Source organism: Chrysemys picta, chromosome 8, assembly GCF_011386835.1.
Source record: "Chrysemys picta bellii isolate R12L10 chromosome 8, ASM1138683v2, whole genome shotgun sequence".
NCBI classification, from domain to species: Eukaryota; Metazoa; Chordata; order Testudines; family Emydidae; genus Chrysemys; species Chrysemys picta.
This window is the reverse complement of record NC_088798.1, coordinates 5,122,648-5,142,395: the sequence shown is the minus strand read 5'-3', so window position 1 is coordinate 5,142,395 and position 19,748 is coordinate 5,122,648. Positions and strand designations below refer to the sequence as shown.

The 19,748-nt window shown below is 52.6% G+C and overlaps 1 protein-coding gene across 3 annotated transcripts in view; it reads left to right on the top strand.

The window, feature by feature from the left end:
- Positions 1-3,874: 3,874 nt before the first annotated feature.
- The window catches only part of LOC101934580 (vitamin D3 hydroxylase-associated protein-like), a 35,035-nt gene continuing 19,161 nt past the window's right edge, over positions 3,875-19,748 (top strand). For all 3 annotated transcript variants that reach the window (XM_065553765.1, XM_065553764.1, XM_024112345.3), the window contains exons 1-6: positions 3,875-4,230; positions 5,926-6,039; positions 9,725-9,868; positions 12,673-12,806; positions 15,008-15,214; positions 18,706-18,746. In XM_065553765.1, coding sequence (XP_065409837.1) covers positions 4,021-4,230; positions 5,926-6,039; positions 9,725-9,868; positions 12,673-12,806; positions 15,008-15,214; positions 18,706-18,746 — 850 coding nt within the window. In that variant the 5' untranslated portion in view covers positions 3,875-4,020. The remainder of the gene's footprint in view (positions 4,231-5,925; positions 6,040-9,724; positions 9,869-12,672; positions 12,807-15,007; positions 15,215-18,705; positions 18,747-19,748) is intronic.

Below are 19,748 nucleotides of genomic sequence, written 5' to 3'. Positions count from 1 at the left end.
GTAAGGAATAGTAAGAAAGGGCAGACCGTTCATTAGCTTAGAACATACCACGGTTGGATATATAGCCCTGATCTGGGTAAAGCACCCTTCATTTCAGATGCTGCTTGTTAGGGCAGGATGGGATATGAAATAGGAATTCAGAAGCCAAATGGGACGCTGGGTTTCCATTTGTATATCGGTATCCAGGTTACTGTTGTAGCTCACAGCTCTGCTGGTGTCCCAGCTCCGGGAGCGCACACTAAGTTACGCGTGTATTTTTCAAGGTAGATTTACAGCAGGATTTCCACACTGGTCCTCTAGACCTTTATTCTACACGTGTTTTGACAGGGCCGGCTCTAGCGTTTTTCCCGCCCCAAGCAGCAAAAAAAAAAAAAAGCCGCGATCGCGATCGGCGGCAATTCAGCGGCAGCTCTATCGCCACTTCATTCTACTGCGGCAATTCGGCGGCAGGTCCTTCGCTCCGAGAGGGACTGAGGGACCCGCCACCGAATTGCCACTGAAGAGCCGGACGTGCCGCCCCTCTTCATTGGCTGCCCTAGGCACCTGCTTGCTATGCTGATGCCTGGAGCCGGCCCTGTGTTTTGATTGGCTTTGGCCTGGGGCCAGCAGAGCACCTCTGCAGGTGCTTAACTATAAGCACTTGCTTAGTCCCAGTGACTTCAGTGGGACAACTCAGGTGTTTAAAGTTAAGCGGGTACTTAAGTGTCTGCTGGGCTGAGACCTGCGGGTACTATGTAGAGGTTGCAAATGTCTGCAGGTTTTCACGCCCTTTTAAAATAGGGGTGGAAGAATAACATGGAGATTGTAGTCCCTGGTCTGAAATTTGCCCCATTTAAGTTTGAGGGTGTTAGTGAGACCTGAGTAATGCATAAGCCTTGTGCTACTCTTCTACACAGGGGTAATTTCATCCTGGATGAAGCTCTTGCAACGATCCGTGGCCAGACTCTGCGGCCAACAGATGGCAGCAAAACAAGGACTAGGACTAGAACTCAAGACATGTGGCTTGAAATACATAAGCCTCTGCCCAGGGAGCAAAGGGAGAGCTGTCATTATAGTAAACTGATATATTCCAGCCATCCAATAGAGGTGGGGTTGCCAATTTTGGTTGGATGTATTCCTGGAGGTTTCATCACATGACATATGTTTAATTAAAGATTAATCTTCGATTCCCGGAGACGCCAGGACAATCTTGGAGGGTTGGCATAGAGGGGAGCAATACAGATCAGTTAATTTACACATTGTCTTTATATCAGAGGGGTAGCCATGTTAGTCTGGATCTGTAAAAAGCAACAAAGAGTCCTGTGGCACCTTATAGACTAACAGATGTATTGGAGCATAAGCTTTCGTGGGTGAATACCCACTATAGAAATTAAAGAGCTTAACACACAAACATCTATTCAACTAATGCGTGCTAAGGAGACTAGAGGACAGAAGGCGCTACCATAAAGGTTCATTGTAAATTGTGCCATGGAGAAAGATGAGTGAAAATGTTTACAAAGTGACCCAATCAAGACAAAACATACAGTTGTGTTCCTGGTCCTTGTTACTAACGTCGTGCTAGGTTTCCGAAAGCCAAAAATGTCTGGAAAGAAAAGCTGGTCAGGAATTTTTTTCACAAAATGATTTTTCATCACAAAATGCTAATTCGTCAAAACTGAAACTTATTGGGTCAGTTTAGATGAACATTTGGTCGGGAAAGTTTTTTCAGGGCCGGGCTGGAGTTCCTGAGAGAGACCGAGACCAACCCACTGCTCCCAAGCTTGGTAAGTCACCTGAGATGGGGATACTCAGCGTCAAGTCGCTGGTTTGAAGGAGGCAGAGCAAGGATTTGAACCTGGATCTCCTACACCCCCATTGAGTGCCCTAAGGGCTGGGCTATAAAGTCAGTGTAGGGCTGGCTCTGTCCAATGAATATTTAATTATTTATACCACGTGGAACACCTCCAACACGAGAGATCCTATAGCACAAGGTTTTACACTTGGGTCTCCCACATTGCAGTGGCCATTCTGGGGTAGAGCTCCCTGGTGTCTTCTTCCTGTTTGTGGAGCAAAAACAACTGTCAAACTCCAGTTTTTGGCAGAAGAGAATTCTTGTTTGCTAGCCAGCCCTACGTGAAAGTGTCCTTTCCTTTTCTTTGTTCGTGCTCTTTGTTTACTTTGTGCCTCCGAGGCACCATTCTAGTGAGCACTTGTGCCAGGAAGTAACTTGACATACATGAGTAATCCTACTGAGTTCAATGGGAGGACTCACATGTGTAAAATTATTCACGTGCACGTGTGTGCCGGATCAGTGCTTCCATTTGCACTCCCGTGCTTGAAGTTCGGCATGTGCTTAAGCATCTTGCTGGCTCAGGGCCTTAGGTGCTGATGCAATGTGCTTCGAGGGTTTGATTTAGTTGTGGTTGGTCCTGCTTTGAGCAGGGGGTTGGACTGGATGACCTCCTGAGGTCCCTTCCAACCCTGATATTCTATGATTCTATGAAGGTCAGTGAGAGCCTATCCCTTGACTTGAATGGGCACTGGGTCACCTGGAGGACTGAGCCCAGAGTTGGGGGTCAGGAGGGCGTTGGCTCTTATTCTGACTCTGCTACTGACTTGCTATTTGGCCTTGGGCAAGTCCCTGCACATCTCTGCCTCAGTTTCCCCATCTGTGAAATCAATAAGGATAATAATACTTGCCACTCACTTCCCAGGGATGTTGGGAGGATGAATTAGTTAATGTCTGTCCTGTGCTCTAGGCATGGGAACAGCAGTATAAATTCGAGGTATTACTTGTTTGACTGTGTTCTGTGAACTTTCCGGGTCAGTGAAAAACCTCTGGGAGCAGAACATGGCCCTGACAGCAATTGCATTTTCTCCTTGTGAGGTGGGGGTGGGCAGGGGGAATCAGCAGATAATGAAGACTTTCAATGGGGGTTGATGTTTCACCGCCACTTTGCTTACACAGCCGCTTCTGTGCTGAAATGGATCATATTAAAATAAAGCAGATACGTTTCTCCCTGGGAATTAGGCAGGTCCAGAAAGGCTAATGCATGGGGTGGGGGGAAAGGTTGCATTGTCCTTCATCCTTGGAAGGGAAGCCTTTAAATGTACCTGAATGGGGGGAGGGGGATATTGAGAGGGAAGTGGGGGGTTGTGCTTTGCCTTAGGCTGTATTTTGTAGCTGTTGGCAATTCTGGGTTAGGCAGAGCCGCCTGAGTGACCCAGTTAAGCACCAGCTAATGCTGTGCGCTCCCTCCTCCCCCAGGTGGCGTGTGTGTATTTGGGGAGGGGGCTGAGCGTTAGCCATGAGTGGGGATCCCATGGGAGCAGGGCTCCTGAGGAAGCCGTGGGAGAGAAGTTGGCTCAGGACGTTGGCTGGGGATACTGGGCTCCTATGTGCATAGACTTGCCCTCTGCTTCTGTTCTTCCCTGATCCCCTCCCAACGTGGGGGGAAATCCATGAGTGGGGTCGTACCGTTTCCAGCAGGATCTGATCCTTTCCATGGACTCCTCTAAGGCCACAAAGAGGGACTGGGTGTCAGCACTGGGATGAGAATGCAGAAACTCCTGTTGCCTAGATCCGCGGCCTCAGCCCACTCGACAGCCTCACCCCAGGGATAAAAGTCTCCCCAATGCAACAGGCCAGCACCAACTTATGTGCCACTTACATCCGCCTCTTCAGCAACTAGGTTCATAGGTCCTGTGCGGGACCCTGCCCGGGGGTGAAGTTCATTCTCCATGTCGCGGGCAATCATTTCCTAAGCCACAAGGACTACGCAGATGTCAGCTTTGAACTTTCAACCCGTTTTGGAGCTATGCAAGAGCAGAAAAAGCATCTGAATGAATCTCAACGCTTGGAAACACGGGGGGGGGGGGGTTGCCCTCGCCCTGCCTGTGGGTTTCATTTTCAGCCGCTCCGGGTTGGCGGATGCTGCGTGGGGTTAAAGTGCCCTGCCTCTGCCTTGCTTTGGCATAGCATCTGAGTAGCCTGGAATTATAGCAGCTGCTCCAGGGTCACAGCGCCAAGCGGGTCTCACTATGACCCTAGATACGCTGAGGCAGCTGCTACCTGAGGTGGAGGTGGGTCCTCGCCTAGTCTCAGCCCTGCTCGGCAGCTCGGCTGCAGCCATCCTGGTACTGAAATGGATGGGGCAGAGACGGACGCAGAAGAAGATGGAAGAGGCGAGGAGAAGGAGAGAGCTGGGTTTGGGGCAAATGGAAAAGGCTGTTCAGCAATTTAAACAGCAGGTAACTTTCCCCAAGCAGGGATTCAAGTCAGTCTTGAGGCGTGGGTCTAAACTGGTGGTTCGTAACCTTTACTGCCGCCTGCACCCCTTTGGGTCTCAAAATATGTTCTCGCACCCCTCAAACTTAGATATATTTTTGTTTGTGTATTACAGTCATTGTTTAAAAATGTAGAATGTTAATAAATACACAGGTTTGATGAAACAAAGTAGTTGCACTTTATGGGCCTGTGCTTAGTTTGTGTTTTCAACGATTTACTATCTAAAAAAATCTGGCATGTCTCGCACCCCCAAAAAGGGCACCTCGCACCCGCAGGGGGTGGGTGCACCCCAGTTTAAGAACCACTGGTCTAAATTGTCCCTAAACTCCTTCTAGAGATCAGTATTCCTCCTCTCCAAATGCCCAGAAAAATCCACTCCGTGAGTTATTAATTATTCTTTTATTATGATTTATTATTTGTATGCCTATAGTGCCTAGTAGACCCAGGCACCCCCTTGTGCTAGGCGCTGTGCAAACATAGAACAAAAAAGTCCCTGTCCCAAAGAAATTACAATCAAAGTAGAAGAGAAGATAGAGCTGGGGTAGCAGTCAGGAGATCTGAATTCAATCGCCTGATTTACAATAGACTCCCTATGTGACCTTGGGTAAATCTCATGAGCTTCAGTTCCCATCAGTAAAATGGGAGTAATGAAACTTCCTTTCTGCCACCCTTTGTCTGTCTTGTCTATTAACATTAGAAGGTCTTTGGGCTACTGAATGTCACTCAGTGTTCGTACAGCGCCTAACACAATGGGGCTCTGATTAGACCCGGTTGGGAATTTTTCAGCAAAATGCTTTTCCATCCACAAATGCCCATTTGTCAAAACCAAAAGGTTTAATGGGAAAGAATCTGTTTCAGGGAATTTCCCACTTCCAAAAACTTTTTTGCGGAGTGGGGGGAGAAATGTTTTGAAATTGTTGAAACGTCCTGTTCTGACATTTTCTAAACCAAAGGTTCTGTCTTTCGGGTCAAATCCCATTTTCACTGCAAAATTTAAGTTAATTTATAGTACAAAAATTAAAGAAATTAAGTCAAAAGGTCAAAATGAAATATTTTGATCAACCGGAACGGAAATTCTTTTGGATCATCGGTTGGTGACAATTTTTGCAATTTCAACTTTTTGTCCTGACTCGAGATGGGACATTTTTTGCAAATCTTGCATGTTTTCCTAGGATGGGGAAATTGTTTCTGACCCAATTCTAGCCCTTTTCTCCATAGAGAAATAGTAATAAGTTACCTCCCTGAGCTATTTCTCTGTATTTATTTCACCACCCAGCAACCATTCTCACATATAACTTATCTGGAGAGTAAATAGACCTGGTTTGTATTTGCAGGTCGAGAAATATGTATTTGTGTTTTATTTAAAATCCAGTTAATAAAAACACAACAAAAGTGGGCAGGGCTGCAAAACTGAGGGCTCATCCCGGCTCCGCTGAATCGTCCTGTTGGCCTCAACTGGACTACTTGCAGATGCAAAGGTTGGACCTCGGAATATTTAAACCAGTTTTGGCTGGCCCCTGTACTTGTAGACACTTAACAGCTTATCCCTTCTTAGATGGGCTCAGGACCATTGCTATATGGAAGAGAGGCCACTGGGTGGCTGGAGCATCCCTCTCTCATCCTCTTCATAATGACTATAAGGCTTCTTCCCCTTGCAGAACCCAGGGATACAGGCCAGTCACATCCTCTCCCTGTCGCTTGTGGAGCTGGCTGAGAAACTGAAGGAAGGTTCCCTCTCTCCAGAGAGCGTCCTCTACACGTACATGGACAAGGTGAGCAGCACGGGTAAAGAACTAAGTGTGATTTGCTTGACTTTAATCTTGCGTTCTCTGCCTGAAGTCATCCTCGTAGCCCTGTAGCACCCTGGACCTCAGAAACTGCTCAGACATCACCGGTGATCAGCGTGGTGTGAGACAGATAGAAAGATACCCACCCAAAGCTGTATGCTTTGAGATTCCCATGGGGTTGGGGGGGAACGACTCCATGTAAATCCAAAAGTCCATTATTTACTTGTTTATGGACCACAAAGGATTCAGGACTGTCGAGGAACATTTTAAGGGAGATTCCATAATCAGTCCATTGAAAGAGAACAGAAGACTGATGGCCTGTCGCCCTGTCCCAGGGAATAAAACAGTGCCCTGCCTGAGCCTGCTTCAGGCCCGTTTTCTCAGGGCTTCAACTTTATTTCCTCCACATAACATGAATTCAGCACATCAACCATCCCTTCCACCCTAACCCAAGGTCTTCTGCAGGGGGCCACTTAAACCTTACAGGTCCTTCTCTACTGGTCGCTGGCCTGGGTCACACCTAGCTCAGAGCCTGCTGCAGGAGCCAACCTGCTTCCTGTAGCTCTCCAAATACTTGTATTTAAAGGGGAACAGGCTGGTCCAAAAAAGGAGCAGGCCACCCTCTTACCCAACCCCCGTTTCCTGGGTCTGGAGTGTAGCTGTGGCGCATCACACTTCTCTCCTTCTTACCAGGCAGGGGAGCAGGGCAGAGGACAATTCCAGGGTTCTTCACCCTCCTTTCTCCCTTCCCAAGCCTGGCACTGCTCAGGGGAGGATCAGAGAACAGACTGAGGAATTTGTCACACTGCCTTGATTGCCTGCAGGGGGGATAGAAGCAGAAGTGGGGGGCCGACACAGGCTAACGGGGTTCAGAGGATGTAGGCTGGGTGGGAGGCAGGGAAAGAAAGGTCTTTAACCACTCAGCCCACTGCCTTTCAGACCCTGGAATAGAACCCCTGAGACTTACCATCCCTGTGTGAAGCCCATTGGCAAAGTGTGTGACTCATCCCCCTTTAGTGCTGGTGGACACATCAAGGATGACAACCTACTACTGCTATTAGTTACTCCATTAGCTTAAGTAGCAGACGTCTGAGTGATGGATTTAAAGGGTCTACCTCTGCAGATGACCCATGTGGGTGGCAATCTGATACCACATGATGGAATTTGCTTTGGTTTTTTTTAGTTCGCGGTCTGAAAAACCTAGGAAATTACATACATACATGCACACAAAAACTACCTTAAGAACATGAAGGTTCTTGCCTTAATTTTGGCATTTCCTGACTTTTGAATGCTTCGCTTTGCCACCTTCACGTTCTTTTAGCAGAAGTTTTTTTTAATGTAATAATGTATATTTTTATTATTACTTGTATAATAAAGTGTCTAGGGGCCCCAACTGAGTTTACAAGCTAAGTAGACGCAGGGTGGGAGGGGAAACCGAGATACAGTGAGAGGAAATGACTTGCCCAAGCTTCCTGACATTAAGTGCCCTAACCATTGGTCATACTGTCTCCTCAATAGAGTGATATACACAGGCCATAAGAGATGGGCGTGGGGGAATATAAATTCAGCCTGACCCCTGAGCTGAGTTCCTTCTATTTACTTATTCCCAGTCTCCTGATTTCCTGTCCCTCCTCTAAGTTAACTGAGATCTGTGTGTAGTTGGGGTTACTTCGAACACAGTAAGGTTTAGTGCACTAGCCATGGACTCAGTCCCTTTGGCAGTTTGACATGGCCAAGCCAGATAGCCTTTTATTTCCTCCTCTTAGTCAGCAAGTAACAAGGTGGCTGCCTGGTCAGGGGTTGTGGCCGGTTTACAGATTACGTAGAAATCATAGCGATGTAGGGTTGGATGAGACCTCAAGAGGTCATCTAGTCATCCCCTCGTGCTGAGGCAGATTTAAGTCTACCTAGACCATCCCTGCCAGATGTTCATTCTGCAAGAGGGAAAGGCAGGACAACCTAGCTAAAAAGCAAATATTAACCTACCAATATATTTCCCCCCTATTGGAGTGTATGCAAATATTAGTAAGATGAGACATCAGCTGGGAAGAATCCAGGATTCGTTCCCAAGGCACTGAGCTGGGACTGAAGAGATCAGGGTTCCGTGCCCAGTTCTGCCATAGACTTTGGGCAAACCACTTCATTTCTCTTTCTGCCTTGGTTTCCCCATCTGTAAAATGGGGATAATAACCCTTCCTTTTTCTCACCCTTTGCCTGCCTTTCCTATTTAGATTGTGGGATTTGGAGGCAGGGACCATCTCTGTGTGTACAGTGCCTAGTCCATCAATGGCTATTAGCCAAGATGGTCAGGAACCCAACCCCATGCTCTGGTGTCCCTAGCCTCTGACTGCCAGGAGCTGGGAATGGGTGACATGGGATGGATCACTGGATGATTGCCTGTTCTGTTCATTCCCTCTGAAACACCTGGCATTGGCCACTGTTGGAAGACAGGATACTGGGCTAGATGGACCTTTGGTCTGACCCAGTATGGCTGTTCTTATGTTCTAGCACGGGGTGGGCAAACTTTTTGGCCTGAGGGCCACATCGGGTTTCGTAAATAGTATGGAGGGCCAGTTAGGGAGGGGGTCGTGGCCCGGCCCCCACCTCCTATCTGCCCCCCCCCGGGACTCCTGCCCCATCCACACACCCCCGCTCCCTGTCCCTGACTGCCCCCGGACCCTTGCCGCCCCATCCAACCCCTCCTCTCATTCCTGATGGCCTCCCAGGACCCCTGCCCCATCCAACCATCCCTTCTCCCTGCCCCTGACTGCCTCCAGAACCCCTGCCCCTGACTTCCCCCTGCCACCCCATCCAACCCCTCCTCCTTCCTGACTGCCCCCGGGGACCCCTACCCTATCCAACCACCCCTTCTCCCTGTCCCCTGACTGCTCCCGGACCTCCGCCACCCCATCCAACCCTTCCTCTCATTCCTGACGGTCCCCCACAGGACCCCTGCCCAATCCAACCATCCCTCCTCCCTGTCCCCTGACTGCTCCCGGAACCCCTGCCCCTGACTGCCCCCTGCCACCCCATCCAACCCCCCCTCCTTCCTGACTGCCCCCCGGGACCCCTGCCCCCATTCAACCTCGTTCCCCCCCGACCGCCCTGCCCCCTATCCACACCCTTGCCCTCTGACCCCACCCCGAACTCCCCTGCCCTCTATCCAACCTCCCCTGCTCCCTGCCCCCTTACCGCGCTGCCTGGAGCACCAGTGGCTGGCGGCACTACAGCCGGGCCACGCCGCCGCCACCACCACCACGCAGCACAGAGCACCGGGTCGGGCTGGCTCTGCAGCTGCGCTGCCCCAGGAGCTCACAGCCCCACTGCCCAGAGCATTGCGCCTGCGGCGGGGCGAGCTGAGGCTGCGGGGGAGGGAGAACAACAGAGGAGGGGCTGGGGGCGAGCCTCCCAGGCCAGGAGCTGGGGGGCCGAGCTCCTGCGGGCCGGATGTGGCCCACGGGCCGTAGTTTGCCCACCTCTGTTCTAGCTTGATGACACCTGGCCTCTGTTGAAGGCTCTAGGAGTCTGGAATAGCAATAATTAGGTTTCTTGTTGATTGGTTAGTTACTCTTTGCACAGCCTGTTGAAGGTATAAGGCACTGTGGAAATGCCGTGTATCTAATTTTGCGATTATTCCTTAATGCCCCGTTCCCGGTCTTTCCACGGAAAGGCCTTGGAGGTGACCCGGGAGGTGAACTGCCTGAGACATTTTATTCCGGAGTGTGAGGAGCAGCTACAGGAAGTGCGAAGGCAGAAGGAGAGAGGGTTATTGTATGGCGTTCCTGTCAGCATCAAGGATCACATTGGCTATAAGGTGTGTCCTTTACCATTTATTAAATAGCCCATCACGAGATGGGGGGGGGCCGTTGAGTGAATAAGTAGGTGCAGAGGACAAGGCGTGGGCTCAGTTCACCTCTCACATCGGTGAAAGGATCTCCTCTGAGGTCAGTGGAGTCCAGCTTATAGGCGTAGTTTGACTGCTGTATTGGGGGGGGGGGCAAGGGGCTTAATACTATTAATAATAGGTATAGGTCTGTAATGGTGCGGGACTCGCCCCTGCGGCGCCTCCTGCTGGTCGTTGGGAATTAGCTCTTTTCCAGCCTGGGCGCCCTCTGCAGGCTAGTGTTCCGCTTGTAGCTGGCCCCGTGTCCCTCCCGGACCCCGGTGCCCCTTTACCCTGGGGCTGCCCCCTGGCAATACCCCACCAGTCTCTATGGGTCTCCCCTCTCTGGGAAACCCCCCAACCCTCTAACCCCCACCTTGCCTCAGTCTGGGCTACTGCCCGTCACACCAAGCCCCCGCTCCCTGGGGCAGACTGCAGTGTAAAAGCCGCTCATCATAGGCGAGGGGGTTCGGACCTGCTGCCTTCCTCTGCCTCCCCGTGCCTCTGTGGGCCTTGGACCAGGCCCTGCAGCCTCAGGAGTTGCCAGCCTGGAGCTCCCCTGCTCCCCTGGCTCTCCCCAGCCCTGCTTCACTCCCAGTGCCCTTTCTGCAGGCAAATACAATTTATTAAACAGCAACTAATTTAAAAAAATAAGTTAAAAATGGGGAAGGTGAACGGAAAACCCGTCACCCCGCTCTGTGGCACGTCACAGGAACGTAAGGGAAGTTCATTCTGTTCCTCACACGTCCCAGGCCCCTGCCCCGGCCCTGGCTGTGCTGCAGGGATGCTGCGGGTCAGACACTTGCTCTGGCAGTGGCCACACGCCTCTTCATGCGCTAGGTGGCAGGAACCTTCTTCCCAGCGATCCCCCTCCAAGTCTGCAGGGCCTCTTGGCAGGGGGCATCTCCCTGTGCTGGGCCTGCTGCCCAGGGTCCCCCCTTGTTCTCCTCAGCTGCTCACCGCACCTGGCTCCAGACTGCTCCCATCCCAGCTCCACTTCCGGTTCCGGTCTGTGCCCTGGTCTGTCCGTGTCCCCGGCTCGCCGCCCGGGGCAGGATGTTGGCAGCAGCGCTGGCGCTGGCCCAGGCTGGCCTTAAAGCCGCTGCACACCCTGCAGTGCTGGTGCAAGCTCGTTTTGAGGGGAGCTCCACAACAGAGACCCATCCCACCGTTCAACCAAAGGATGAAGTGGCCCAGAACCAGCTATGTGCTTTTGGAGAGGATGTGGCTGAAATTCTGCCCAAGTACATCCAGCAAGTCCAGGCGACCTGCTTCAGGGAATTGGAGATATTTATCCATCCTGATGGGGTTGTTCCAATTCTGACTTTTCTTCGAGATCACACCAATGCCCAATTTAAATCCTCATCCCTGCGGCTGCTCTGCCTCCAGCTCCCTGGGCTGTTTCTCCGGTTCTCTCTGGCTGGCCCGGCTCTGCTCCCCAGCTCAGCTCGGGCCCCTGCTCTCTCCTTAGCTCGGCCCCACTCTGTTCCAGGCAATTCCAGCTCACACGGAGAAAGGGACCCCCCGGCCTCCTGACTCCCTCATTAGCCTGCCCGCCCTGTCAATCAGGCTGACCTCTCCCCATTGTTCCTGGGGACTGTCAGTCTCAGGGTCCTGATTTCCCATCCACGCTACCTCTTCATTTTGGTACTGGGAGCTAGCCAACCAAAACGCCCGCACGGAGTGTTAGTAAGGGGCCAGCAGTCCCCTTACTCATGGATGCCAGTGGAGTCAGCCGCCAGATCACCTTGCCTTATCCTGGATTGGGGTCATTAGCGTCATCTGAAAGTGGATCCCTCTGTTCTACTCACTCCCTATCTCTAAGGCAGTGGTCCTCAAACTGTGGGGCGCACCCCCTTAGGAGGAGCAGAGGAACATTCAGGGGGGGCGGTGAGACCCAGGAGAGCCGCCACGGGGCGGGAAGGGAGCGTCACCCAGTCCCATTCTGCCCCCAGCTCCGCTCCAGCTCCAGCCCTAGACCCGCCCCCTGGCTGAGGCCCTGGCTTCAGCTCCCAGCCCTGACCGAGGCCTGGCCCTGGCTCTGCTCCTGGGTAGGGTTGCCAGGCAGCCGGTTTTGGACCAGAACGCCCGGTCGAAAAGGGACCCTGGCGGCTCCGGTCGGCACCGCTGACTGGGCTGTTAAAAGTCTGGTCGTGGCGCGGCATGGCCCGGGGTAAGGCAGGCTCCCTGCCTGCCCTAGCGCCACGTGGCTCCCAGAAGCGGCCGCCAGATCCCTGCGGCCCTTAGGCACCTGGGCGGCCAGGGAAGCTCCGTGTGCTTCCCGTGTCCTGAGTGCTGGCTAAGCAGCTCCCATTGGCCAGGAACCGCAACCAATGGGAGTTGCGGGGGCGGCGTCTGCAGACACGGAGGCAGCGCGCGGCGCCTCACTGGCCGCCCGTGCGCATAGAGGCCGCAGGGATCTCGTGGCCGCTTCCGGGAGCCGTGGTAAGTGCCTTAGCCTGGTGATAGTGAGTGAGGGTGGGGGGAGAGCGAGTGATGGAGGGAGGGAGGATGGAGCGAGCGGGGGGCAGGGTCTCAGGGTAGGGGTGTTCGGTTTTGTGCGATTAGAAAGCTGGCAACCCAACTCCCAGGTGCGGGGGGTCATGGACTGATTACATTTCGGGTAACGAGGCTCGTGATATAAAAAGTTTGGGGACCACTGCAATGTTTCTGGCTGACTGGAAAGGTAAGAGTTTGAAATGCGTGAACCCTTTTTGTGTTTCTCCGCCCCTCAGGGCCACCTCTCCACTTGCGGCTTTGTGCAACTCCTCGGCAGGCTGGAGCAAGAGGACAGCGTGATGGTCAAGGTCTTGAAGAGACAGGGGGCCATTCCGTTTGTACTAACCAATGTCCCACAGTCCTTATTCAAGTAATGTATTATTACAAATATTATCTGGGACACTTCTCTCCCTACTCAATAAGATAAAAGCCCGGGTCTAAATTAATCCTGGGAGATAATTGATGGGCTCTGCTGTGCTCCTTGAGCTTTTCCCTAAGCAATTCACGTTCCATCAGCTATGTATGGTCTCTAGACACAAAGCAAAACTACATCTACTCTCTGTCTAAAGTGGCTTCTGTCTGGGATTAAGGGAAGCAGCAAGAAAGAAAATAGAAATAGGTCTCTGGGAGAGAGAGCACTGTGTGAGTGTCTCCTGTAGTACAATCTGCAGCCGCTCTGAGAACAAAATGTCTCCACACACAAGGCCTAGAGGCTCAGATCTTTAAGGTACTCAGGTGCCTATCTGCCTCTTTAAGCATCTAACTCCACCATTTATGGGCTACTGACATTTTCAAAGCCACTGCTCCACTGCCACCTAACCTCGCAGATGCCTACATTTCTGCTCTTCAGCATTTTCAAAGGCACCAAAGCCCGGATGCCACCCCACAGCTAACGAGCTGCTCAGAGCCCTTGCTCAAGCCGAAGCCCCAGGGGAAACATAGGGTGAGTGTGCGAGAGGTATTGAGTGTGAGCAGGAGACGGCGTTTTGGCTGCTGGGGCATGGGCTACCTAAGCACATGTGACCTGGCTGAAGTGCCTAACTCCAGGAGAGGGTTCGCAGTTGAGGATTCTGAGCAGAAGGAGGCACCTATCTCTGGACTGTCAGCTGGGTGCACCAGGTAGCCACTTGGGCACCTGTGATGGACATGTCAATTTCCTGCAATATCTATAGGAGATCGGAATGTATCGGGTTTGTGTATCATTGGGGGCCAGGCATTGTATGTGATTCTGTGTGGGAGGAGCACCACAGTTCCTCCAGGGACTAAGAATGGTGGTGGTGGGGGGTGATTAGGCGGTAGTGCCTCCGGAGAGGTCCCACCACCTGGAGAGGATCGCCTAGACTGGTTCAAAGTGGTTTCTTCAGATACCAGACAAAGAAAGGACTTCTGGATAAATAGCCTGAGTTTAAACTGCCTCAGCACCTGCTTTCTGCTTCAGCCAACGGATAGGGCCTTCTGTCCAAGGAGACCCCAGTCCTTCCTGGGAAGGGTGGGAAGGATTTTTGGCCTATGGAGGCCCCGTAAGACTGATGGGTGACCTCAGGTGAGCGGTTAGCATGCACGTAGGGGCTTTTATATGTTTTCTCTGTAATGCTTTTACCTTAAGAATAAATGGGCTTGCTTAAAAAGAGCTGCGTGGGAACTCATAACTGCCGGCAGTTACGCTGTTCGTAAGCCTTTGAAGAGGCAGCAAAGCGCAGATGGTGGCCAGTTTAAGCAGTCTGGCTTGTGGGGGATATCCCAGTGTAGGCAGGGAATGTCGCCCGACTCTAGAACTTCCTACGGAGATGAGCTTACCTCCGTTCCTACCCATTTGTCTGGAGGGAAGTTCCCTGCTGTTGCTGCTATTATTTATTCCACCTGCGCATCCTGGGGAAAAACCCAGTCAGGAGAGAGAGAGACGCAGGTCTCTGCCCAAGAGAGGGAGTGACTGGGGAGCCTGGAGCCTTGAGTGGGTGCCCTTGGTGGACCACAGAGGAGGGATACACCCGCAGTTGTCCTGAATTGTGACAGCGGCTACACGCCTCTTCTCTTCTCCCCCTCCCCTTGGCTTTTCACGCCTGGCTGGGCTTGGCAGGTCCTTGCTTGGCTGGCCGGCTTCTGAAAATCCCATCTTCAGGCCCCTGGCTCTGCCCAGCTCCATCTTGGAGCTGCAGATTCCCTGGGGCAGCAGACCACCTGGGGGTTAGGCACTGCAACACAGAGCCCAGCAATGCCTAAGCCCCTTTAAAGATCTGGGCCTGAGTGACTTCAGATTGTCAGTGACAGTCCAGTGGTTGGGGTGCTGGCCTGGGGCTTGGGAATCCCGGGGCCAATTCCTTGCTGTGTCCTAGACCTTGGGCAAGTCAGAGAGTCCACCTGGGCTTCAGATTTGTTCTCCGGCATTGTGAGGAGACATACATTAAAAACTGAGGCGCTCGCATTCTAGAGGGATGGGGGCCAGATCATTATGTTGGGCAGAAAGAAAAATGTCCAGCAAACTTCCGGGTTACTCCTCCCTCCTGGCAAGGATGTGAAGTAGAGATGTGACTGTCCCCCCCAGTGTCCGACCCGCTCCTTTCCTCTCTCCAGCTACGACTGCAGCAACTCGATCTTCGGCCAGACGGTGAATCCGCTGAACCACCAGAAAAGCCCCGGCGGCTCCTCCGGAGGGGAGGGGGCGCTGATCGCCGGAGGAGGGTCCATCCTGGGCTTTGGGACAGATATAGGTGGGAGCATCCGCCTGCCGTCCAGCTTCTGCGGGCTGTGCGGGCTCAAGCCAACGGGCAACAGGCTGAGGTAGGTGCAGAGACCTGCCCCCAGCCTGCTGAAGGGCTGCACTCCGTGGTAGGAGACCTGCGAGTGATGGTGGCTTTATTGATTCAGATGGAGCCCCTCTCCGTTTCAAGGCGTATGCGGTTCTGAAATCACATTAGTGATTCAGGGGGGCAAAAAGGCAATGGCTGTCTGGTCACTCCAAAAAGCATTGCCCCTTTAGATCACAGGCCTTGTGCTTTTAGTACCAAATGTCGGGGGTTCCCCCGGGACCTCTTCCACTCGGAACCCCAAGAATTCAGTCCTCTCCTGTCTCATCACCCAGGTTCCGTTCTCTGGCAGACAGCAATGCTACGCTGAGTTGATCAGATTCAAGCGTAAGGGGTGGGTCTGGGGCATGCCACACCTCCAAAGTTACACAGCAAACCTCTTCCTTTATATACACGTACATGTTACATGGCATTTACTCTGCATTGCATCACACGTTTTGGGATTGGCTTGATCACTTCGTAAGAACCAATCCCCGTACAGCACACCCTCTCCATGCGTGACCTAGGCCTGGTCTACACTACAGAGTTAGGTTGATGCAAGGCAGCTTACCTTGGAAGTGGCTACACTTAAATTTCACTCCCAACAAAGTCACCGCCCCACTAGGCCAACTTAATAACTCCGCCTCCCCGAGTGGCGTAGAGTCAAGGTTGAGGTGGGTAGGCCGACGCGGTGTCAGTGTAGACCAGAGGTGGGCAAACTACGGCCTGTGGGCCACATCCGGCCCGTGGGACTGTCCTGCCCGGCCCTTGAGCTCCTGGCTGGGGAGGCTAGCCACGGCCCCTCCCCTGCTGTCCCCCCTCCCCTGCAGCCTCAGCTCACCATGCTGCCAGTGCTCTGGGCAGCGGGGCTGTGAGCTCCTGCTGGGCAGCACGGCTGCGAAAGCCGCCGGCCTGCCCCGGTGCTCTAGACTGCGCGGCAACATGGCTGGCTCCGGCCGGGCGGCGCGGCTGCCAGTCCTACTGCTCTGAGCGGCATGGTTAGGGGGCGGGGAGCGGGGGGGTTGGATAGGGTTACCATATTTCAGCAAGCAAAAAAGAGGACGGGAGGAGCCCCGCCCTAGCCCCGCCCCTGCCCCTCCCACTTCCCGCCCCCCCAAACCCCCAACCCTCCCCCCGTTCCTTGTCCCCTGACTGCCCCCTCCTGGGACCCCTGCCCCTAACTTCCCCCCAGGACTCCACTCCCTATCTAAGCCTCCCTGCCTCTTGTCCCCTGACTGCCCCAACCCTTATCCACCCCCCCACCCCCAGACAGACCCCTGGGACTCCCACGCCCCATCCAACCACTCCCCACCCCCTGACAGCCCCCCCCCAGAACTCCCAACCCATCTAAACCCCTCTGCTCCCTGTCCCCTGACTGCTCCGATCCCTCTCCGCACTCCTGCCCCCTGACAGCCCCCCCAGAACTCCCAACCCATCTAAACCCCTCTGCTCCCTGTCCCCTGACTGCTCCGATCCCTCTCCCCACTCCTGCCCCCTGACAGCTACCCCCCAGAACTCCCAGCCCCCCCACCCCCCCGCTCCTTGTCCCCTGACTGCCCCCTCCTGGGACCCCTGCTCCTAACTGCCCTCCAGAACCCCACCCCCTACCTAAGACTCCCTGTTCCTTGTCCCCTGACTGCCCCCTCCTGGGACCCCTGCTCCTAACTGCCCCCCAGGACCCTACCCCCTACCTGTACCCTGACTGCCCAAAACTTTCTCCACTCCCCTCCAAAAGCCCCCCCCGTTTCTTGACTGCCCCCTCCAGAACCTCCCTGCCCCTTCTCCTGCCCCCTGGCCCCCTTACCCTGCTGCTCAGAACAGGGTGTTGGGCTCTGTGCGAGCCGGACACGTGGCTAAGCTCCCCAGCACAACAAAACCCGGTCCCTGGCCCTGCACAGTGCTGCCGGACCGGGCTGCAGGGGAGAGCTGCCCTTGTATCAGCACAAAGTGCTCTTGCTCCCGTTTTGCTACGCTGCATGGCAGAAACCGCTCCCAGTTGCAAAAGGGGAGGGCTGCACTTTGTGCTGATACACTTGCTCAGAATGCAGGGCGGATCCGGCTCCTCTACAGCTGCTCCGGAGTCCAGCCCGGGACTTTCCTGCAGCCCTCCCAGCCGCTCGCTCTGCTCTGCCGGGGGAGGGGGGAAATCCCGGACATTGTGAGTGCTTTACAAATTCCCCCCGGACGCTATTTTTAGCACAAAAAGGAGGACATGTCCGGGTAAATCCGGACGAATGGTAACCCTAGGGTTGGATAAGGGGCAGGAAGTCCCAGGGGGCAGTCAGGGGACAAGGAGCAGGGGGGGTTGGATAAGCGTGGGAGTCCCATGGGGCCTGTCAGGGGGCAATGGTGTGGATAGGGCGCAGGGCAGTCAGGGGACAGGGAGCGGGGGGGGGTTGGATAGGGGATGAGGTCCCGGGGGGGCGGTTAGGGGCAAGGGTCCCAGGAGGGGGCGGTCGGGAAACAAGGAGCAGTGGGGGTTGGATGGGGCGGGGATTCTGAGGGGGGCAGTCAGGGGGCGGGAAGTGGGAGGGGGCAGATAGAGGGTGGGGTCCAGGCTGTTTGGGGAGGCACAGCCTTCCCTACCTCCGTACAGTTTCGGAACCCCAATGTGGCCTTCGGGCCAAAACGTTTGCCCACCCCTGGTGTAGACACTGCATTGCTTATGTCGACTGTTACTAGATTTCAGGAGCCTTCCCACAATGCCCCACGCTGACAGTACGAACGTTACAAGCGCTCCTGGTGAGGATGCGCACTGTCGGCAGAAGGAGCAAAGTATAGACACACGAGCAATGTAATTACTGCGACAGCTGTGTGCCAACCTGTTCGGTCGCCTAAATTTTCTAGTGCAGATACGTCCTCACTCTTTATCTCTTCTTCGGATCCAGGCTTATTTTATCCATTGTTACCTTGTCCATTGTAAATGGGTCCCTTGGTGTTTGCCTTTATTTTAGCTAGTACAGAGACATTCTGTCTACAGCCTGCTGATCCCTTTACCTCCCTAATCCTGTCTCCTAAGAAATGTAATTACTCATGTCAAGCCAGGCCTACACCAAACACCCAGAATTCAAACCCCACTGATAGTTTTGAAGCAGCCAGATTTTGCTACATTCTTATCTGGGGAGAGATACAATTCATAGAATCATAGAATCTCAGGGTTGGAAGGGACCTCAGGAGGTCATCTAGTCCAATCCCCTGCTCAAAGCAGGACCAATCCCCAACTAATTGATGGATTTCTCAGGATGTATCTTTCTGTGGTAATAATAATAATAATTAATACTAATTAATAATAACAGAACTTCTCTAGCTCAAAAATAAGTTGTGGGCTTGATGGAGGAATTGCAGGGCGAAGTTCTCTGTCTTGTGCTCTGCAGGAATTCAAATTACATGACCCTAAAGCTTGAAATCTATGAAATTCTGAATAATCTTGGGTGAACCGCTCCCTTTTAGCAATGTGACATGTTGTTCTATTTCTTCCTTTCACAGTCTCTCTGGAATTAGCGGCCCTATTGATGGGATCCTATCAGGAACATGAATTTTAAGTAACTTCCTCTTAAATATTGTGATGAACAAGAACATTAGGAATGAATCTTGATTAAACAGAAGACATCCTACTTCCAGGGCAGGGCTCTCAGCTGGAGAGTGCAGTGTGGTGGATGATTGTTTAATGGAATTTCTAACAAGAAGAATTTTTCAGAAGCTGTAAGTTCTTCCTAGAACTGAGTGAATTGGGGATGGTGGGTTTGGGTTGTTTTTTTGTTTGTTTGGTTTTTGGCGGGGGGAGGGCGTTATTTATTTATTTATTTATTTGGGATCAGCACTGAAACACCTGGGAAAAAATAGTTTTTTGGGTCAACCTGAAAGGATAATTTTTCAGTTTTTCTCACCTAAGAACCAGAAGAAAAAAAATCATTGCGGGTCAAACGAAATACTTCTTTTCTGTGTGTTTTTTACACTTTGTTTGTTTTTTTAATTTAAATCAACCTAAATTTCTAAACAAAACGTCAAAACATTTTCTTCTGAAAGGATCGAAACGAAACATTCAGACTTTTTCGGAAACTTGTTTCCCCATTTCTCCCCCCTCCAAATAAAACGATGTGTTGAATAGGACCCAAATTCGGGACCGGTTTCGGTTGACCCCAAACTGCATTTTTCAGCAAATAAACTATGTGCTGAAAAAATGCCACTCAACTTTAGAACTGCCAGCAGAGATGAGCTTGCCTCAATTCCTACGCATTTGGCTGGAGAGACGCTCGCTGCTGTTGTTGCTACACCGCTACCCTAATATAATGCGACTTGATATAACACGAATTCGGATATAACGTGGTAAAGCAGCACTCTGGGGGGGGCAGGACTGCACACTCCGGTGGATCAAAGCAAATTTGATATAACGCGGTTTCACCTATAACGCGGTAAGATTTTTTTGGCTCCCGAGGACAGTGTTCTATCAGGGTAGAGGTGTATTTATTATTTGGATTGAAATAGCCCTAAGGGGCACGTCTACACAGCCTGTGGACGTGAGCCTCCAA